Source organism: Acanthaster planci, linkage group LG09 (genome assembly GCF_054643075.1).
Source record: "Acanthaster planci isolate LZ-2023a linkage group LG09, COTS_SCS, whole genome shotgun sequence".
Classification (NCBI taxonomy): Eukaryota; Metazoa; Echinodermata; class Asteroidea; order Valvatida; family Acanthasteridae; genus Acanthaster; species Acanthaster planci.
The window spans coordinates 16863096-16886505 of record NC_141785.1 but is presented as its reverse complement, the minus strand read 5'-3'; the positions used below and the strand labels follow the sequence as shown (position 1 = coordinate 16886505).

The window sequence follows — 23410 nt, the reverse complement described above, 5'->3', positions numbered from 1 at the left end:
TGCCTTAGCGCTAGCCGCCGAGGACCAAAGCTCACGGCTTTGAAATCGGAGACTTCCCCCTTCTCAAAATCTGTAATTTTTTCCGAGTCCGGAAGGTCGGCGAATCCGGGGACCAAAATAAAATAGCTCCAGCCTAAGTGGACAGTGGATCACAGCCGGTTGCGGTGGTAATGAACAGTGAGCCCCCCCAAACCAAAACTAAAGATCCCCACCATGTATGATACCACATTGTCAATTAACACAACAGTAAAAGTTATGACAGAATAAAGCAATGTAGCATACCTTAAAGGTTGTACACTTTTTCTGAGTAACTTTTTTTATACCAAACATTTAGCACATTGTATTTCAACATAGATCTAATTTCAAGATGATAGCAAAATTGTTCACAATTCCAACTAAGTCATGAATACATGTACAGTCAATCCTAGTTATTACAAAGTTTAGAGACCTGACAAATTTGTTGTGATTCAGGACTGTATAAAAGCAGTGAAAATACAATAATACACTCCAATTTACAAAAGTTCTAAGAATTTGCTCTGTGTGAAGATATTTAATTACATGTACACAATGTTCGTTAGAAACAAGGGTTTGACTGTACCTGTATCTGCGACAAGGCTAATGCATTTGCACAAGTGTAGATGTTTGCAACAAAGGAAATAAAAAGAAACCACGTTACTCTGAAGCTTGCAAATAATTTAACTCACTTTAAATTTACAGATGCAATGCCTAAAAACAGTTTTGTACATACCATACACATGTAAAACAAGATAACATCGTTGGGCCAGAGAAACACAGAATGTTATTTTAAAACTTTTTCACCAATTTACATCACTGCTCCTGTTTAAATGGTAAAAAATTAATTTAATGGCAAATGAATGACATTCAAATTGGCACAAAGAACTTGCTGTGCAAATATTTCACGCAACAAGAAAACAAAACAAAACACAGAACCACTTATATGTACATTACATCCTGGAGAGTGTCCAACCAAATTGGGGAGAACTATCAAAATGTACGTAAAGAACACTTGTAAATTGAAAAAAAAACGGCTACAGTGTACATGTACAAATATTAAACATTTGACAAGTGTGTGCAGTTAACGCAAACTACAATAGTAAGCTTTAGGGCCTGTTTGTTTCACACGAATCTGGCTTGCGATGAGTGATCCTTACGCTGGTTCCCACCATCCATGATTAGGCGAGTTTTGGTGTCTGTAAACCAACGAGGGACCACTAATCGTGATCCCGATCTACGTAAATAAAACACCGGCTTCGTTTTCATTCTTTTCACACACACCACAATTTGGCACAAAAAAGAGAGCCCCAAATGCCCAAGTTCTCCAAAATGAGGTTCTCTCATGGTTCAACAAACTTTAGTTCCTCAGGGAATTTTGGCTTGAAATGGGAAACCTCCGCAATCCTCCAAATTCCTGAAATGTTCTGCAAGCCAGTGGCTTATTCTCTCTACATAATATTGCCCATTAATAGTCAAACTTTCTCAAGGAATGTATCCGACAAAACGGACTGAGATGTGCTGAGATCTACAGTCAACACCACATGTACTATTTAAACCACTGGCATTTAAGTTGTAAATAAAAGTATCTTCAAGTTGAAAGTCCGCAACAAAAATCGCTGCATGGATTCGATTTATTTCAAGAAATTAAGGGCTCATATCTTCCATTCACCACAGACACTGGATCCAGACACCAGGCTCAGTCAGGCTAAATTAAAAATCCCTTTTAGTGAACACTTTAAGTGTTCATTGAAATCAGTTCATCATAAAACACACTTACCTTTTCCCTACACTTTACACAGGTAAGCATGTCTGTGATGGTAATTTCTACAACCAGGCAACAAACGTACCATCTAAAGATGAATTTACATGCAGCATTCTTCGGGTATCACACCTTAAAATCCTCCATTAGAAAAGCAAGTACATGTACACACAGGACAAATAGGTTTCAGGAAGAGTTTTGTACAAAAAAACGGAAGAAAAGCAATTTTAAACACAAATACATGTACGTGTTTAGGGTGCACATGAGTACCATCTTTTTCGCCTGCTGTGACAACGAACTCATGCGCAATTCAATTAAAAAATAACGATTTCTAATTGTAATAAAAACAAAAACTGCAAGCAAAACGATCTACTGCCTTTGCGTACATTTTTTCAAATTCTGTGTATGAAATCTGTCCCGCACATTCATTTATAAATTGTTCAGAATCTGCAAACACGCAAACCTGTACAATGTTTTTCTGCATCCTCAATGGCACACTTTCTGCTACATGTATTCGCAAATCATTCAAATGGAAACCTTCATTTTTATCAGATCGTCACAGTCGGCGCTAACACACATGCGTGTAATTCAAATTTTGGATTCCTTTTTTGACAACAGGAGCATGTGCATGGATATCGCCACTCCTCAATGACAAATTGACCCTTCTTGCATCTGTAAAACCGTTCCAGTGCTTGACGGTCACAAGTTGTGCAGGGGCCAACATGTAAACTGGCAGATTTTGCAGATTCTTGTCGTGCTTTGTTTGAGAACAAACTTGTGTACCCAAAACCCTCTCCGACAAATGCATTCTGACACTGTTACTTCCACACTGATTTCCAGGAGGTTGTATGCTGTGTCATACAGGGCAACATCCATAATAGACGAGTTGGTAAGTGCCTATCTTTTACCAGTCTGCGAGAGTACCCTTTGCCCTTTTAACATTTTGTGTCTTTTTCTGGACTTCTACATGTAGGTGGTAACCATGTCAAAGGTCAAAGGTTATCAATGTAAACACGGGGGGGCATAGTGCCCTGACAAGAAATTCCTCACGCGGACCCTGAACCCTTTACGACATCGCGCTTCTAGCTGCATCCTTGTACCGTAACGACTGTTGGTTTTTAACTCAACAAGAGATTCTGGCATCCCCGCTCAGACCTTGGCCCATTTTGCAAAGGCAGTGATGTCCTTGACTGGCACGTTCTGCTGGAGAGCTTTGACCCGCAGATTGCGGTCATTAGTCAGAAGAACGACGTCGCGGTACAGGCGAATTGGTGCATCTATTGGAATGACCACAAAAACAGCATGATTTTGGGGGGCATTTTGGGTGTGGGGTCATAGTTTGCATGTAATTAATGTACCAACAACTGACAGATTTCCTAACTTAAGATGGGTGACAACTCCTTTTGAAATCAGTGTGGCATTCAAGACCTCTTAAGGCCATCATTCAACCCGATAAAACTTACAAAAGACCTCCCGTCTGAATTCAAGCCACAAGCTATTCAAATGAACTGCAACTAAAGCCTTCCTTTGTCATTGTTCACCCTGTTAATTGTGATTGGTCTCGTATCTAAGGGTGTACATGGTCTGGTGATCGTCTGGACGACACAAGTGGTGAAAATGCCACAGTGCTTGGTCTTGGATACATTCCAAACCTTGGAAACTCTTCAGCAATGATATTTACCTTTAGTGGTTGGCATGAAGTCTCTGGCTCGGTCGTCGACATAATGCAGACAGCACTTGAGGATGAGGTCATCATTACAGCCCTAAAACAAATTTATGAAGTTCTTACTTGAAATATTAAGCATGACCCAATCTGATTGCTTCGCTATTGATCAAGTCACGCTTAAGTTAATGTGCGCATGGTCACACTGGCACAAACAATAGTTTGGTTGGCAGCCACCAAGTGTCTCAAAAGTCTCTCCACCAAAACAAGATGACAAAAGAACAATGCACACACAGCAAAACAAAATATTCTAAACAACGAAAACAAACAAAGGAGGTGAAAACGTGCAGACATAAGGACCACGGGCGAATATCAACTGAATACACGAACGAACCAAGAGAGAGTTATGTGGGTCAGGGACTGCATGAGTAAAACAATCGACTACAACCAGCAGGTATGCATCCCCGCACATCAAGTCCACTCACCTTAAAATCCACCTCCTCGCTGCGATACGCAATAGTGTCCATGACCGTCCCCTTGCTGGTCAGGGCTCGCAGATACTTGTTCCTCTGCCCAAACTTCTCCTCCAGACACCGGATGGCTGACCCGGCCCCCTCTTGCACCCTCAATGCTTGGCTGGGCTCTTCGTACAGATCGTCTCGGCTGCCTTTAGCCAGACCGTCCAGTTCATTGATAACTTGGATAAAACAGAAAGTATGGTGTCAATTGGATATATTGAAACCTGCCCCATTGGTCAATCGCAAAGTTGCACTGCATCAGCGGGCAATCATGCTGGATTATCTGTCGACTGGGCTTTCATTGGTTAATTGTACAACTGTCAGTTGATTTTTGCATTTAGATTCAAAGCTTTTTTTGGGAGAGGAAAGTAAAATCCGAGATTTCCTTCCCTATCAAGTGATCGCATAATAGCATTTCCGTTATGTCAACCAACAGAGCAAATCCACCAATCCTGCCAAGTATGTTTCGCTTCATCAATTACAAATGACCTCCTTTAAAAGCACTTTCTTTATAATACCAACTTTTCCTGACAAGAAAACCCTACCATTTTGCAAACTTTCCCCCTAATTTCTGAAACTACAACAATACTAATATTAATCAATTCTTCACGGAAGAGTACACGTTCTTTAGTTTGCTGCCTTACCCACGAGCGGTACTACCAGCTTGTATTTCCGGCAAGCCAGCAGAGCCTGGATCTTGCTCAAGTGATCAATAAAGCAGTTGGTGTCCGGCACCAGGTACAGCGGTCTGATCTCCACCTCAAGGTACAGCTGTTGGCGATGGCTCTCCATGGTTGCCTAGCAACATGAAATAAAGATCCAGCGTAAAAGCACATTGAGGTGACATATCAACACAAAAAAAATCATGACAGAATGCGCTTTGAGTGCAATGATGTTATGTGAACTGAACAGTGGAATTCCCAATTGCACTCTTGCTAGTTTTTAATAATAATAATAATATAGATTTAAATAGCGCACTTATCCGGAAAACCGATCAAGGTGCAATTCCGTTATTATTACCCTTGCTCACTGGGCCAATGAAACATTCCAAATACTATCTCAGCTCCTTGGGGAATATACAGCTCGATGCAGCCATTTCGGCCAAAAGCACCTCAATCGACCACAGCAACCATCTCTGCCCTCACAGGGTACCCAATTACTCCTGGGTGGAGAGAGGCAATGAGTGACAAAGTGCCTTGCCCAAGGGCACGTGCAGCATGAACACAGGCTGGATTCGAACCCGCAACCTGTGGCTTTAACCTCCGACTACGAATCCGATGCCCTTACTGTTACGGATGCATGTATCTGCATCGTTTCTGACAAACACATACAAGTCAGCTTTTTGGGGTCATCAAAAGAATACTTGCTAACTTTAACACATGGTGTATGTTAACGAGACAGAATAAGGCCTGTGTAAATTTCAGAATCAGCCTTTACCTGTATCTGCGCCTGTTTCTGTTGCTGTTGCTGCAAGCGTCTCTCTAGGTCTTCCTTTTTCTGCCTCAAGCTGCTGACGTCCCCGGAATCTTCCCCCTCCTTCCCAGAACTCTCCTCCGCATCTTCGTAGTACTCCTCTTCGATGATAACATCGTCGTCAGCCTGAGAAGAAAGATAACACCATTTCCATCGGACAACTGGTCAAGGGCACTTCCCAGGGTGCTAATTTTTCACCCCCAACAACCAACTCCACGAAGGCTTAGAGTTTCAGCATCCTTTAGCAATGTGGTGTTTTGAAATGGTGGTATTTTGAGAGATTCAATAAAGGATTCACGTAGGACAGTCAAAGAAATGTTCATATTCACCTGATCGGGCCTTTGTTCGACTTTCTCTGTGGTCACCAGCTCAGGAGCGACAGATATGTAGCAATTCTTGGAGACGTCGTAAGCCAGAAGTGGGGTCTCCTGTCCACAGGCGTACTCACCAAAGAGCAGGAGAGAGTTGATTCGGACGCAGTCCATGGCTTCCAACTAACAAAAAATCATTAACTCATTAAGAATATCTTTAGAACCAGAAGGCTGGAAGAGAGACCATTATGTAAATTACATTATGCAAACAAGAAGAGCCTAAAGTTGCTAAGAGTCATTTGCCAGTTATCCTTTTGAGAAACAAATCATTTGCTATTGAAGACTGCCAGATTTTGTCAGCATTTCAAACAGTGCTCTTTTTATTTGAAGTACAAATAAAATGTTCTAGATTTTTGGCGGCCTCTTATTTTGTGACGGCAGATTTTCACAGCACATGGGCTTTTTGAGTGAAACTTACAGCTGTTTAAATCACTATGACTGTGTCACAGTGTATGGACACATCCAACGAGACGCTACTCCTGGGGCAATTTATACTCACACAGCTGTCTCAATCTGAGCATGCGCACTTTGGTAATTGACTACTGCCTATTGGTCGAGGAATTTCACACGCACGCACCACCTGCGTGCGAACAGGATGGCCCATGGAGTAATGGCTTTTAAGTTTGGTCATCGGATTTGTCTATATCTCCGGGAGAGCTGGGGAGAGCTGGAAAGCTCTGGAAACGATTTCAAATATTTGGAAAATGTTTGTATTTTTGGAATGGTCTCTTTTTTTTTTACCTTGTTGGTATCGCTGGGAATGTAGACTGGTTGTAAGGGTAGAGCAATGAGTGGCACAAACCCAGATAACTGTACGTCCTCTGGTAGCAAAATCTCCTGGCAACCTGGAAACGTAACGACATGAAAAGTCACAGCGGACAGGATCTTAGGTTGTCTGTGTAATAGCTTTGTTTTTGTATTGGGAAAAAGGCTTCAACTATTTCAACATCTAGTGTTTTGGAGGTAGATTGGCCACCAAAAAACCAGTATACCATGAATTTATCTGCCAAAAATCAACACGAGAGAAATAAGAGGCCATTTCTTTCTACAAGCGACTGGACCGATTTCAGAAACACATGAGGTCAAATTTTGTGTTTTGTGTTGGATTGACAACAGGCATGCATGAAGCATACAGGAAGATACATGGCAGTAAACTAATATTGTTGTGGCCCAAGTGCATTAAAACGAGGAGTTTTGACGACGTGCAGTAAATGCACAATATTATACATTTATATTTTAGATACAAAACCTTAACATCTTACTCTGAGCTGGTCAAAATGGTTGTGACATTTGTTCCAAAATGAAGTAAGAGACATCCAAGGTGGAGAGGAACGTAATTTGCTTGGCATACATGTGAGAGTGCACTCGTGTTCACATGCAGTGGCACCAGACTATTCCTACGCCACAGGGAATAATGCGGTCAGTATAGGAGTACCCAGACCTGAATCTTGGCCTGAATCGCAGGCTACCTTATACACGTACATATGCAGCTTCTAGAGAAAAGACAGCAACCCACATGCGTGCTTTGTTTGCCGAGTCTACACTATTCAGTGTGTCGAAGAAAAAGAGATAAACATGTATCGGATTCTTCTACTGAAAGTTAATGGATTCAATTCCTAGGACAGTAACTATAATTTACTCGTCGATGAATGAGGACAACGGCATGAAACATGTCATTGTTGCAGGCCTGCCGTGGTGGCCCGAAAAACAAACCTGGCGGTGGTCCGGCAGCACAGCACCGTACACCGGCAGCTGCAACACAACACAAGCAGTTGGTGAGGCTTATGCGTTGCTTTTCTGAATTGAAGCGCTTTGCGGAAACTGGATATTTGTCAAAGCAGTCCTCCAAAAATCTACCCTCAATATGTTGTCCGGGACAGGAACGATCGATTCAACACATTATCACACAGAAACCTTGAGACCAAGTCTCAGTGTTCGAGATACCTGGCCGGAACTACATGTACAAACTGCACAAGACCAGGGTATGATTTATTTTATGACAAACCACAACAAATCATGCACTTAACCTTGATGTACGGAACAATCAATGCAGTGGACAAGAACCACACAAGAACACTGCATTTTAAGCATGTCTCTACTATGAGGCTTGCATGTGAAGATGCACCCTGTTTACAGCCGTATCTCCCTGTGACTTCTTGGGGTCACCGGCATACCATTAATACATAATAGAGTGATTTCACATGAACGCAGTCTGTGCATATCTGCATTGAAACTGAGGCTCTCTGTGTTGAACTTTGTCGCGCGCACCCGCGGAGTCCACACAGTACATGGAGTATCCGGTTCGTAAGTGTGACGCCACTTCAGTATAAACCACGCCCACTGCACAAGATACACGACCATCGCAGGTCCGTTAGTTCGCGGTCAATTGTCCTTATTTTTTTGTTTTGATTTTACGTGTCTAGTCATCTTGAAAGACTCTTCCACAAAAATTTGCAGCCTGGAAAGTCTGAATTTAACATACCTTTATGTATTTTGTGTCTTAACTCCTTACTTTCAATCGTCTGATCGTATTAAGAATTGAAGCTGACACATACAGCCTTGTTTTCAAACGCAAAAGTGCGCAGATCGACGCTAAAAGCGTCGTATTGGAATCCCTCTATTGAGCCAGATTATGAAAGCAATAACATCACTCACCATTTTCATCAGTCTTCTTGATGAATGTTACTACATTGGTATCAATCCTCTTGAGTGTATTCAGAAGTTCCGCTAGGGAAGACCACACATCAACAGACGCACTGAAAAAAGAGTAGAATTCTTTTGATGTCTCACTGTTTTTTTCTTTCTTTTTGGACAACAAAATAAGAGTGCTTCAATGACACAATACGGGTGATTCACAGTGGTGCGCCACCAAGAGTTTACAACACGTTGGCCAATCATAACGTGCAAAAGTTGTCGACCCTTTCCAAACGCACATTGGGTCGACAAATTTCGCGCATTGTGATTGGCCAATGCATTGCAAACTCTTGGTGGTGCACTATTGTGAAACGGCCGTATTGTACGGGATAACAAAGACATGTCAGTAAATTTACAACTTTTTAAAACTTTCTCAAATTTTATAGACATGAATTATCGGAACCTGCTAATCTTAAGAGAGGGATAAGAGGAAAACCTTTGACCTTCGCTCAGCATACGAAAATTGCCAATCAGCATTTGTGATAGACAGACCCCTATAAAGATTCAGAGAAAGAAAAACTTGAGGCACATCTTCAATCCATGCAACCAGAGACATTATCCGACCGGAGAATGTTGTACTTGAAGTTATCCAAGCAGGTTCTTACATGCGTTCTGCGTGTACGCAGAGACCATACATTAAGGAATTAACTCATTACACGTACTCAACGTGCTCTGCGTCAAACGCACCGTTCATCTCCATTATAAACATGCGCCTTGCTGTGAGTACCAAAAAGCACGCCCTTTTGTTCCATTATGGTTTTTAACAGTTTCAGCCCTTTTCTTTTCTTTTTCTATCACGTTTTCTTTTATTTCCCAAGTCTTAATGAAATCCAAACAGTCTTTGTGAGATAGGGTTGCTATGAGAAGTAAGTAAGAATAAAGAAATTCAAACATGACACTGTTGGATTTGAACCCAGACCACAGATGTAGAAGTACCAAAGAGTACCATCTTGCCGTCATGACTCCCAAAATGCCAGTCCCTGATGAGGAGAAATATATAACTGGGAAAAAGCAATCTTGGCAGAGTAAGGTTACCTGTAAGGTTTATCCGTGCAACTGGGTGGGGGATTCCACAGTTGGGGGTGGCACATCAGCCAATCAGCATACACCTTGACGCCCGGGAGGAGTTCCAACAGATCCTCGCTCAGTAGCACCCGGCCTTGGGTGTCCGACTTCAAATGGTCTGCAACAACGCGACAAACACAGTCAACTTAGTCTTCTTTGGGAAAAGCTGGGAAAAGACAGCACTTGGAAAAACTAGGATGATTCAACTTTAGGTTTCCCAGATTTTTGCCCATCAACTCGGCCAGGATAAGTTTGCAGATTTGACGAAGGTAGAACGCAGCCTTTCATGTATCCACCCTGAGCTGAAGTGCACTCTCAATGACAATGGAGAGACTGGCCGGTGGGTAATTTTTCAAATGGTCTCGCGCACGTTCCTGGTGCACATGCAAAGTGCTCAGCGGCCAGACACCAAATGCGCATACATCTGCACGCGTGCTCACCCAGTGAGTTTTCACCAATGGACTGTCAATTCCATGTACAAACATGCCTTCTGTGTTCCTGCTCAGAGTGGATTACACGGGGCTCGATCTACTACAAAATTCAAGTACTAAGAACACACCATTTGTTCAGAATAAAGGATTATGGGGGATTCAGGAAGGTTCACAGCAAAAAAATGCCTCAGAGTTTAGGGTTAACTTTCTTGAAAAGCAAGGCGCTCTACTATAGACCTTTATCATGATGCTGCCAAGTGTGTCTTGTTCCCTGTAGAATCACTGGCAATAGTAACACAACTTCACAAAATGATAAAAAGGGAACAGTTTCCTTCCAGCCTCAGTTTGATTACATTGCTCTGAATGGTAGAAAAGCAAGATGGCTGCCCCATGAAAGAGGTCTATTAACTACAAAGCAAAGACAAGACAGAATATACTGCAAGCTCATTGGTTTGGAATCTTTGAGAGGCACCTGTTAGTAGCTGGTTACACCTGCTGACCAGGAGACCAAACATGTCCAGGCCCAGCTGGATAGCCTGCTCCTGAAGCAGAGATCGCAAGTCCTCCCGCGGGGATTGATCTAAAAAGAAGCAACAAAAGACAGGTGATGACAAAACCAAATCCATACTAATCCTGTGGAAGAAAAATCCAGTGAACTTGGCTGACCCTTAAATAAACCAAAACTTCCACTTAATTCCATAGCACTGAACAAGAAGAAAATAATGTCAACTCACGGATTGTTAAAAGTGAATATACTTCATCAAAGTCATGTAAAATGAAGCTGTTCGTTGTTGCAAGTTTACCAGGTCTGAAATTAATCCCCTAACACCGGGATTCTTTTGACTGCGACTGCTGGGCTGCGGTATGCCCAGTATGCAAAGCTCTGTCCAGCAGCAGGCCCACATTGAAACTGCAGGTGCATGATGAATAGAATGTATGTGTGGTATGCACTAATCCTCACACAAAGCCGCAGCTGTCCACGGTTCCCAGAGTGAAGGGTTTAAAGTGTCCGATAACGAGAACAGATATTTCCTGCAACAATGTGATTTATTTTCTGCAAGCAAACTAATTATCTCCATCCTAAGTCTAAATATGTGAGAACGTTTCAAGCAAGGTTACCGATTCTTTACCTTTGGTTTCTGTGTTGTGTGCAGCAAACATGTTTATTGCCATGGCCTGGACAATCCTTGTGCTGGTGACGGGGGTCGGAGTGTGCGTCAGTAAGACGCGGAATTCCTTCAGGAGTCTCTCGGCGATGAAGCTGAAATGCTCCATGCTGTGGAATCCAACCAAGTCAAAACAAACCAGTGGCATTACCAGCATGTCTCAAATTACTATCAACAACGCTTTCCTCCTGAATATTTCACAGTTTTTAAGCAATTACTGTGGTCGAGAGAGGCCTTACCCAATCTTGGTGAAAAGCTTTCCATGGACGTTCAACAAGCTCAGCACAAACCTCTTGTTGATCTGAATGTGATAAAAAAGGAAAAAAAATGAACAGTTTCTCTCAGGCAGTAGAAATGAAGCATGCTTTACCAACAAAAACACGATTAATGAGCAGTCCAGTGCATTGTAAATTCAGTAACCTTTGGACAAATTTGATCACAAACAACAGTTAACCAAACTTGTCTGAATAACTCTTACTGAATGCAAGTGATGAGATGATGGTTAAACTAGTCTAGTCAATTACTTAGGACCCATCTATCCAGGCTGGTCACATCACTGGTTACCAATAGCTGTGTATATCATATTGCACTAGCTAAACTGGGAACCAAGAACACAAGTTGCCATGACTACGGTTTGACCGGAGACATTCCACTTCAGCACAGCCCAAAGGTGCAAGGTACATGTAGGTCACAAATTAACCACTACTTAACCAAGAATAATAAGTCACACAGATTTCTTGCTTCACAACTATTTCACAAATCTAGTTTCAAGTATGTCCCAATCAAAGCAATCTCCATGTGAGCCAAACGCTATTCATATGAAACAGTAAAAAATACAATCCTCTGTTTTTCACTCGCTGTTAGCTGTGAAAGTGCTAGTTACAGCCCTTGTGACGACTGGGAAAAATTCTCATGAAGTATTCAATGACAAGAATTGCTCCACAACTAATTTTGCTCCATGTAACCACAAGCCCTACCTCGACCGGCGATATCCTCCTCAAGGCAGCCTCTCCATCTTCCTCTTCATTATCCTCGGCCAGCTCTGATCCATCGTGGCTGCTCCCATCGCTAGCAATCCATATCTCCCTCCTGGTGGCTTGGCTGTCGTCCCTCCCACCCTCTGCCTGACTCCGCCTCCCCCTCCTCTCGTTGGCCCGTCGCCGTCTCTCGTCCTCCTTCGCTCGCTCCTTCCCCTCCTTCGCTTCAACCTGTGCCTTCTCCTTGTGCTCCACCTACGGAAATATGTTCAGCTCTGTTTTTTCAACATTGCTTTCTAATATCAAGGCAAACTAACCAATAAAACAAAGAGGTGATAGATTAATCCACTGAGCAACAACACAGTCACCACTGCAAAGTCACACCGCATACTCCAGAGGAGAGTATCATGCATAAATGCATGCATGTCAGGCAGAATTGATTCAACATTACTTGGTTACAAATATATCACAGCTCATTCAAACCGTCGTTCAGAGCATTCCCTTTCTCATTTTAGCATGAAGTCTGCAATACACTCTACTTTTTGGAATTGTGTTTTTTTTTGGCAGTTTTGATGATACCATAACCAATTTGTTCATTCTCCTCTTTTCATTTAAGAAAACACAATCACCGCATGGCCAAATACCCATTCCGTTCTGGACACAAATTGTACTAAGCATGACATAAATGTATTAAAACTCCCTGTAATGCACCTGATTTTTTTCAGAACAGCTTGAGCAGAGCTAAGCAAGTACATTTAGACACAACAAGCAAACGCCCATACAGTACCTTCCTTCTGACCTCCTCAAACAGGGACATGAGACTCTCCCTAGCCGTCAGGAATGGGTTACTGGCTGCCAGGCTACGCATGTAGTAATATACTGCATCCAGCTTTCTCCTCTGAATAAGACCAAAGAAGACATAATCAGGGAAATGCTGACAGTTAACTGTTATATCCAGCAAGAAATGAGACCAAGGGGTACCCCCCAAACATATCCAATCCCTATACACACTCTCCGCTATTGTTACCTGACACAACCCCCCTAGATGTCTGAAAAGAATTCCTCAGATTCCAGTGAGACAATGACCTACACAAAGCATGGGGAGGTCTCTCCGTCTCTTATCTTGCCTCATATGTTAACTGTTATTGCCGTCAGAAGATGAAAGGCACACTATACAATTCTGCAGATGCTTCAAATTTGTACTGCTAAAGTGTAACTGTATCTAGAATGTAAGAACTTGAAGGTAAGAACTTGAATATTACTGAATGTAAGGCGCCCAAAGAAATGAAAATCCTCCCAGTGAATTATCCCAAATTAAAATATTCCTCTTGCTTATTTATTACTCGGATTGGTTAAAATGCAGTCACACAGGTTTAATTAATTGTACATATCCAATCCAGTGCACGAAATTTGCATAACAGTACATGTTAAATAACACAAGTTCAGATTTCTGAAGTGCAGTACCAAACCGGCACCGCAGTCAGTTGTTGTAAACTTAGTGCATGTTGCGGACCAGTGCAGAGGTTGCATATCCGGCCTGAGTTGAAGTGCACCCCCAAGCAGCAAAAGAAAGACAGATGGTGGTAAGTTTTCCAAGCGGGATCTGGCACGCGTTCTGCGTGTACGCAGAGACCATACATAAGCGTACTCAGCGTGTCCCGCATCAAACGCGCCATTGATTTCCATTATAAACGCGCGCTTATGCAGTGAGTACCAAAAAAAACACCACGCCCTCCTTTGTTGCGCTCGGGGCGGATTGGAGGGGTACTTACGGTGTACAGGGCCAGAATGGCCAGCTGATTGTAAGGTCTGCCGTTTCTTGGTGCCAGGTGCTGGGCTTTCAAGTACCAACTAAAAACCAAACAGAAAGGCACTGATTTGTATGGTTACACTTTTCAACTGATGGTCTGAATCAAATTGATTTGAATGGTAACGTCCAGCACTGCTGTAGAATTCAAAACTCTCCAGCCCACACTTATACTATTCAAACTCTACTCCTTTAAAATTTCATGACAAAGTATTTCAGTTCGTTACTAATATTGAGCAGGAACACTTCAACAGAAAATAATACCTTCTAGCTTTTCCGTAGTTACTGGTGTCATTGGTCAGTTCTTTGTACCTAGCAATATCCCCCAGGGATATCATACACCGCTGGGCACTGAGCAACGCCAACTTGATCTGGTGATCAGGGATAAGGACAAAAGTGTACATAGATTTCTGATCCATTTCTGGTGATGAAACCATCCGACACTGAATCTTCTGCGACAACGTGATGAAGCAGGGAACAGCTTTAGCGGAGGGAGAAAACGCTAGATAAATAATCCAATCCACTTGAAAACAGTCTCCGCATCAAGTCAAACCACTTTCAATCAACAACGAGTCCTTGAAGTTAAAACACGTCTTTGGTCTTTAAAAAAATGCTTCAATCTGCTAGTGTCTGTGTAAAGAAACTAAACTTGGAGTTCTAATCTGCCTCGAGCACAAGCACCCCCTCATTGGTTTACCACTTGCTGCCGGGTGGTTTGAAAAATGCAGTGCACACAAACGGGACATTTTCAAGATTTTCAGTTTTCAAAATTCTTTAAAAATTCATCATTTCAATTAACCTGGCACAGTGCGCTGCTGACCTCTTTTCAATAGGGGCCAGATAAGCGTGCAGCGGTACTGTGTGGCTCATCGCTGCGGTGGTGGAGCGCTTGTCCCCGGTGGTAATCCACTTGCACTAAATGCCCAAAACTGTGGTATTCTGTTTCAAAACAAGGCTGGATTACCTCCACTACTGAGAGTGAAAAATTGTTGGTAATGTCCAGCAGCCTGGTCTTTTGTTACGAGTACGGTCGTTTGTTACAAGGCCCAGTTCCCTTTGTCCGATTTCGGAGACCCTGGCGACGCGTATAAAGAATACGTGCCCGGTACCGGCAACCCCGGCGGCAAGTGGTTAAAAAGAGCCATGTTGGTCAAGGGTGTTCATACTGTTGGTAACGATGCCCCAGTGACACATATATTTCCTAGTCGTTCATGAACCAGCGAAGTTCAGTTCCTACCAAAGGAGCCTCTGTTGCTGAGAAACTAGCGCCCTCTCTTGATCCAGCTCAAGGCCCACAGGGTACAACCAACAACAGTATTCAACTCAGCCTGACCATTTGGTGCAAATCCAGTCATCAGTGACCTACCGCTCTCCTGGGTTCTTCATGAAGGGGATCCAGCCCTGTCCGTGTCTCTAGTCTGAAGCTGTACGCTGACTGAAGTTTCTCCAACAGGGATACATAGAAATCATCGCCCTAGATTGATTTTTGAAAACAAATGGAATCAATTATTAGAAAACTGAATGTCAAAATTTTGTTTTGTAACAAGTTTTTAGCGTAGCATCTGCAGGCACCAGAAAATACCACTGAACAAAGACATCCGTAACGATGTCATAAGACAATTGTTTTCTTTATTGCAGGTGAAACACTCTACACATTGCCTAGTAAATAAATTCAGTGTTCTTGGCATAAAACTGTATGAAACTTATAAAGCGGGCCAAACTCAGAACAGTAATTTGCCACACAATTTACACAGTAAAGTCTGCGTTACGTTTGCTCATCACCAAACAATCAACGCTGTTGATGATGCAAAATGACAAAGCCAGATAGGACCAGCTATTGGATTATTAGGTCATGAGTTAAGCATGACACTGAAATGATTCTGTCGATTCTGTCACAGATGTCATGACAGGTACAAGTTCAACATCCTGACGAGCACAACGCATGGTCATGCAAGCCACAAGCAGAACCTATCATGAGCACACCCGGGATGGCATCTCAAGTCCAGCCGCATCCAACATGGGGGCCATGTCCATGGCTACGGCTATTACTTCTAGTCTGTCAAAGACAAACAAGCCACGGCCACATATGCCTCACCCTGGCATGGCTTCAGTCACAGCATGGTCACTAGACTCACATGATCCAGTAGCTGCTCCAGGTACAGCTTGTACGTTCCTGGTTCCTCCACATCTTGCCTCCTCAAGGCCTCAATCACTTGGTAGTAGGCCGTCTTCCACAGTAGCTGCTCAATGTTATGCTTGTTGCACATCTCCAGGTCGGTCAGGATCACCTGCTCGTACATACGCTCCAGCTCTTGGCTAAAATAACAAGGAAGAGAATGTTTTTAATACGGGAATAAATATGTGCTCGGCCGGTCTGAAACGTGCGTTTAAGACCAACTCAGGGAATAGACACTGATAATGCCCGAGCTGCAGGTGAAAGAAGTCAATATGTATGATGCATTTCCAACAATTTTGTTCTAGCATTTTACTTCATGATCCCCGAGCACCCGTCTATTTTATGGTATATTCCTTTTACAAGTTGTCCAAAAGACTCTCCTTATATGGACTTTGCGCGCATGTGGCAAGCCGTATGCACACAGACTCTTGACCAATCAGAATCGATTAAACTGTCTCGTATCTAGGTGCCAGCACGTGATTTACGCAGTGGGCATTATCAATTCTCAGCGGGCATAATCAAATGTTCATACAAGATCAAGTTGCACTTTGTTAAATAGGGAGATTGGCTGAGGTATTTATGAATACTGGGTTATGTCAGCATTGCTGACTGACAGCAGATTCACAACACTTCATAATACTTCCTCCAGCTTTTCAAGTGAACTACAAAACCCACCTCAGCTGGCTGTTCCAATCAAATAAATAACAGAAACTCCCAGCAGCAACAATTCGGAAAGGTTTGCATTTGTCTTGAGAGAATTGGAGAATTCCAGTTGCTATGTTCACATGAATCTAAAGAACTCGGCATACCAGATTTTATTCAAATTTAACTCGCAAAAGGCTTATTCAATCTCATCAAGACCTTATCCAAGGTTTCCTTCCACACTTTCTCTTGCTATATCAAAGCTGCACTTTCGGCATTCCAACAAACCTGAGTTTCATGATTTTCTGCACACCTTCTTCACCATGGAAACGGCGTGACACTGCGTTGTTAATGCTGTGCTCATATCTGGCAGTGTCCTGGAGGATTCTATGAGCTACAGAGTGCGAATGGGATGAGGGTGGGGCTGCAACACTGGTGGGCGTTTCTGTTGCCATGGGAGCATCTGGAGATGCTCCAAGAGGAGGAAAGTTGCCCTGGTAGTTGCCAACTTGCGTCGGGGGACTGGGAGCCTGGACCTTGGAGTCTGTGTTATGAGCCTCCACCTGCTCTGCCCAGGACATCGCCGGGTAAAAACCTGGCGATGGGTAGACAGTGTGCTGCACCGGCATCGCTGGATAAGCTGGCGGATAAAAGGCTCCATACCCTGGGGGCTGGAAGTGACCCCTTGGGTCAAATTTGCGCTCTCCGGGACTTCCCCCTTGCTCAGGATCATAGAAATGATAGTCTGTGGACTCAGGCTTCTTGGCAGATGCCAAGGCGGGTCTCTCCTGCGGCTTGCTGGGATCCCACAGGAGGTTCCGGTTGCCAGGGCGACCTCTTGCATCCTTTGGTCGTGGCTCTTCTTTGGGCTCTGAGGCTGGCTGTGGAGGGTTGTAGTATCGATCATAGATTGGTCGGTAGCCCTGCTCAGACTGCTGCTGCTGCTGATTGGCTGGTTGAGAATGGATTGAAATGGGATCACTTCTTTTCTGGGGCAGCCGAATCAAGCCACCACCCTTGGATGCGTGTTCAGGTTGTGTCTCTTCTGATTCGCTTGCTGTCCTTCTGGATTCTCGGTCTCGATGTCGGTTTCGCCCACTTTGTCTCCGGTCACCAGACCTTCCATCTTGGGACTCTTCCTCCAGCCGTCGTTCCCTTTCTTCCTCGGGTGAAAGTTTCACCTCTCTGACGTTGCTGTTAAAGGTCACTGTCAGTTTGCCTTTTTCAAAAACTTGTTTTCCAGTTTCTCTCTTTGCTGGTTGTCTCTCGCTGACTTCTGCATCCGCTCTGGAATCCAAGTGTCTCTTCTGGTTTTGACTCTGTAATGTTTTCTTCTGTGACAATGCTGTCCCAACACGTTTCCCAGAGTCTGTACTGGAGATTGACTCATAGGATCCCTTGAATTCATCTTTGAGACTGAGATTCTGCAGCTTTGAGTCTGTGTGTGCCAAATCTTTGTCAAGGTCTTCGGACTTTGATTGGGCTACATCAACAAATTGACTGTTATCACTGCCAGTTGAGCTCTCGCTGTTATAGCGCTGCCGGGATCGTCTGGCTGAGTACCTTTTCGATGAGGGGGCAGGTTTTGATCTTGTGTCTGCATTTGGTGACTTTGCTTCATTCTGTGACTTCAATTCAGTCTTGGGAGTCTTTGAGGCCATTCCTTTGCCTGGAGGAGACACCTGGAGGTCTAGTAATGACTTCAATGGTACTTTTTTGTTATTCTCCAGAGTGAACTTTCCTTGAAGAGAATCCGCGGGCTTAGAATTCTTGGAACCACTGTTGTCAGTCCTCTGAGACCAGTTTTGGTTTGAGGATTTCCGTGAAGTGAAGACCATTGTCTCAATTTTATCTTCAGGTGGCACTGTGTTTGTTTCACTCTCGTTGGTCTTTGGCTCATCTTGCCCCTGGCTGCCAGCCAACTTTGGGCTCACGTAGAAAGAGCGGTCTGGTTTCTTTTGCCTCGACACTTTATCCAAAATTGTTTCACTGGATATGCTGTGTGACCTCTTTGCCTCATCCTCTTGATGCGAGTGTTGCTTGCTGCCGTGAAAAGTCTTCTTCGATTCTTGACTAGTTTGCTGAGCATGGTTTCCATGATGATTGCTACTTGGTGCTTTTTCATTGCTTTGTGACCTCTTTGGTGCTTTGCCATTGTGATTTTCTTGTTTCCCTAGCCAGTTGTGATTTTTAGTGGAGGCTTCAGTTTGGGAATCTGCTTGCCTGACAAGGGAGGAATCAGAAGCTAGCTCGGCATCTCCAATAGGTATATTTACCCTTTCAGAGTTTTTCTTTGATACACTACCCAAATGCCGTCCAGTTTTAGTATCATCTTTTGCATTTTTTCTCTTGCCCTGTGGACCATGCCATCTTTTCTCTCGCTGAACCTGGGGCTGTTGTTCACTGGCAGGCTTGGACTCTGGGCTAGGCCCTGATTTTGTTTCCACGGTCCCCTCCTTTCTTACATCGTCTCCTGCATTCCTGTCCTGTGGTGGTTTGGCTGCTGGCTTTATATAGCTGCCTGTCTCCTTCTTCACATCCTTAGTCCTTACACTGCTGTCGTGGTCAGGTCTTGATCTGGGATGACTGACTTTGTTACCCCTTGAAGACCTGTTGCCTTGATTATCAGAACGTTTATTGTCTCTGCCTGATCTTTGCACTTGGGATGTGCTCTTCCTGTCTTCAAGGTGTACTGATGAACGACCCTCACGTTTGTCCTTCCCATGCTGATGTGGTGGTGGCTGTTTCAGTTCCTGACCTTTATCACCATGCTGTGTTGGCTTTGGCTTCTGGCTCTGGGCTTTTGAAGTGTCTTGCAACCGATGATCGCCCTGAATGTTTTTGATGGAACTGGCGGGAGTAGTGTCGTTGTCTGTGGTAGATGGAGGTGGGTCTTGTTCGGATCTTTTACCAAGGCGTGACTGTCCAGGCTTGTAGATGGCCATATCTGGGCGGCGAACTTCCTTCCGCTGGCGTGAGGATTTGGTGCTCACGTCACTTTGTGAATCATCACTCGCTGCATTTTCCATGGCTTCCAGTACTTCTGCCAAAGAAACATAATTCAAGTACCCATTTTATCAACATGATTAGGAAACAGTTCCAGCAGGTAGCTCAATTTTGAGCTCAATTTTTTTTTCAAAGCAAAGTGTTAATTTTGCCATCATCTGGTCACACACTTTATTTTCTTTTAATGTTAGCACTGAACCAACACCATGTAATTGCTAAATTAATGGACGGGGGATCGCATGATGCTGCCAATAAAAACCATCAGGAGATGGAGGTTTGAGACCAACCACAAGCCCATTCAAATTGTCCCATTCCCAAAAGTCACAAAACTATCTATTTAACTCAAACGTTTTTTACATGAATCCTATATTAAATTAAATTTCAGGATATTTGGGTTTTTTTTAGTGATTTCTACACATAGCTCTGGATAAATTGTTAAGGAAAATAGGTCTGATGTTGCACTAGCCTTGGTCTGAATTCCATCCCATGAATATAAATTCAAAATGACAATCTACACGATTTATGGCACATGATCCCAAGAAATAATCACTGCTCATGTTCAGCTGCCATGTGGGTACAACAGCACAGCTACTCTGGCAATGGAAATTGGACCGTGAACCCCTCCTGATGATATTCAACCAGAGGATGGCAAAATATGTACACTTTGTTTCAGTAAATCTTTTTTCAGTTCAAATAAAAATATGTCACTGTCCGTGGTTATGTCACCAAGGTCAGAACAAACAAAAATTTCTCCACTCAACTTGAGTGGAAAATGAAATGCTGAATGGTTAGGCCTAGTTAAAATAAATAATAGTTTTAGATAACAATTAATGCCAGGGCAGACTACACACGAAACATGTACAGAGCTTGGGCCCAACCCATGATAAATGTGAAGGCCAGTTTATACTTTGTATGAAAGCAGATTGACAATTTACGCAAATCTGTGACATCAGATCAAAAATGCTGCAAATCTTTTGTGACTTCAAATTTGCTTCGCTTTCACATTCACCTGTATAACTAGGCCAAGAAGCAGCCTTTTAAAAAGTTTTATTCAAGCCATGGTTATTTTGAAAGATCCATGTAAAATTTCTCACAGACACACACCATGTTGACAACCATGATAAAAAAACACACACAAAAAAACAAACAAATAAACATGAGCAGATGAGTGCCTAGGGCCCTATTTACAACTTTTTATTAATTTCAAACATAAGCGAGCACGGTGAATGTTGGTAAACTTACTAAAACTTAAAGATAAAGAGGCCTAGGCTATCAATATTTGTAAACTGTATTCTTGACTGATGAGAAAGCACTAAAAACACCTCTAAAAAAACTTTTAAAAATGATGATCAAAATTACCTATACCTTCCTCTGCTTGACAACTCAAAAGAATGTTTTCGAAGCTGTTTTGTAGCTCTATGTGCGCGCATATAAACGCGAAGCGAATCAAACGCTCGTCGCCATCTTTTCATCTATTTCTCATGGAACGTTCTATGTAAAAAATAGGGATAATCAATTAAGAGTTCATTTTAAATATAAATATATGTCTTTTACAGGAAATTGTCAACAAATTATAACATAAACGATCATTTTATTCGAACTGCAGGTACTTCCCAATATGAGACTCATATAAGAGCAATAGGGATTTTCTTTTATTTGGAAAAGTGTGAACCCTAAATTGTAATCGTTGAACCAACGTTTCCAAAAATATCATCGACTCTGGAGGGCGCTAGGCTATTTTCTAGTTCAGCGCAGTTGGTCAACTATGAAACTTGCCGAGACTGCACTGTGTTTATGTTTCAAATGTCAGCTTCCGGTTGCGTTTGAAAAGTAACTTTATCAGGTAAATGAAAGCACTTGTAAAATGCTGCTGCATATTTTACTTCGAAAGACTATATTGACTGGCAAAACAATGTCAATGTGTCATTTATTGATGGAATAATTTGGTTTGGTTTGGTTAATTTCACATCTTTGTTAATGAATAATTAATGAAAATAAATTCAGAGCATGGAGGAAGGAACACGTGTTAGACCATGAGAATGAAAATTTCAGATTTGTCCACCACCCACCTGGTCCAAAACACCCCGCCAAAAAAGTTTATTATTTCTAAAAAAGTTCATTATTTTCAGAAAAATGCGGGAATAAAAAGTCCATTTCATATGCCAAGTCATACAGCAGTAAAAGGGTCCAAAATCATGCGTACATCTATGCATACCTACCTACTACACGAACGATAAAATTCTGTAAGACTGTAATATGCGTAGGCGTAAAGCACTGCCCTGGCCAGGGATGTCATGTACATATGTGAGTATCATATCCACTGAGCACGGTCATTACTGTTCATGTACATGTGTACAAGCAATCCCGTTAACACTGCGATGCTGTGCAGCTTCCGTCCTGTTGTGTGTTGCCTTGCCTTAGCTGCTGGCCGGCCAGCTGGCCGGCCGCGAGTATACAGAATGCTGCATCCAATGAAAACTTGTTCTGATTGACAACTTGATGACCTCATTCGCCTTATATGGAACGTGAGGTTGTGGCTACTTGCGGCCGGCATGCCAATTATTGAACTGAATATGTATTAAGCTCAGTTGAATAAGGAAGAATTTAGTAGTGTCATGTTCCAGGGAATGCAGTATATTGCATGTTGATGTTGATCTGTTGTGAATTCTTACTACATGTACTTACTTTACATATTCATCGCACTTGGCCACTCCGCGCTCCGCACACCGTCATATACGAAAAAATAATGAATAATGAAAAAAAGCCTCATATTTTTCCAAACTGTTCCGGACGCAAATCTAAAACTTTCATTCTCATAGCCTTATGATATTAATTCATTTACAATAAACAAAGATGTAGGATGCTGGGAAAAAAGCCGAGGCTAATACAAGACCCAGCACCCCTTCTTACGATGAACATTCCATTTCTACACGTTTTTGACAAAATATAAGTGACATCAAATTGTCTCAATACAATACAAATACATTTAGCTAGTTTAGGAATTGAGGCAGTTAAGGATTAGGAATTAGGTCTTTCGTATAATACATGTGAATTGTACCATGAATATTTAAGAGTTAAAATCACTGGTAAGTACATGTAAGAAACTTTTAAGATTTTTCTTGAATTGATAAGCGGTACGTGTTGGGGATAGGCAGTTACTTTAAGCTATTCCATAGATTTAAAGCTATTCCATAATTTATGATAAGTGTCAAACAAAAAAGACCCGCAGTAAAATGGAAATAATAAATGTGCAAGCCGATCTGACGTCGCTCATGGGTTGGCCATAGCTCAAGCTTCAAGAGGACATCTGGACATATGAAAGCCATCTAAATTGAGGAGGCCGGAGAAATTTGGTGTGTAATACGTATGGCAGAAGATTTGGAACTCTAATTTTTTTTGATTTTGTTTCTTTTTCTTTAAAATGATGAAAATTTTGTAAATAATGGTTTTTTGGAGGCAGTGACCTTCAGTGCCCCCCTCTGCCCAAATAACATGTATACAGAAACTTGCCTACGCCTACCCCCAGTCTTGCCAGAATTGTGGGGTTCGTCGTCCGTTCATGGGAATGCAGCAGATGAACCCCACAGTCACGGGAATAGCCTAGGCCCTCTTAGAGAACTCTGTGTGACTTGGAGATGGCGGTTTAT

General features: G+C 42.7%; 1 protein-coding gene across 2 annotated transcripts; it reads right to left on the bottom strand.

Annotated features, from left to right (window-relative positions):
* Nucleotides 1–283: 283 nt before the first annotated feature.
* On the bottom strand, nucleotides 284–21260 carry smg6 (SMG6 nonsense mediated mRNA decay factor). Of its 2 annotated transcripts, none has more exons than XM_022254817.2 (20): nucleotides 21123–21260; nucleotides 17046–19800; nucleotides 16075–16255; nucleotides 15306–15413; nucleotides 14204–14310; nucleotides 13905–13983; nucleotides 12920–13030; nucleotides 12133–12387; nucleotides 11395–11456; nucleotides 11120–11265; nucleotides 10462–10569; nucleotides 9529–9676; nucleotides 8455–8555; nucleotides 6541–6644; nucleotides 5758–5922; nucleotides 5393–5554; nucleotides 4600–4753; nucleotides 3923–4134; nucleotides 3456–3537; nucleotides 284–3051 (listed from the first exon to the last, which is right to left on the bottom strand). In XM_022254817.2, the coding sequence occupies exons 2-20, from the start codon at nucleotides 19784–19786 to the stop codon at nucleotides 2924–2926; spliced, it is 5154 nt and encodes a 1717-aa protein (XP_022110509.2). In that variant the 5' UTR covers nucleotides 19787–19800; nucleotides 21123–21260; the 3' UTR covers nucleotides 284–2923. The 2 variants fall into 2 exon arrangements, with proteins under 2 accessions (XP_022110509.2, XP_022110508.2); XM_022254816.2 differs by having other exon boundaries at nucleotides 21129–21258.
* Nucleotides 21261–23410: the final 2150 nt, after the last annotated feature.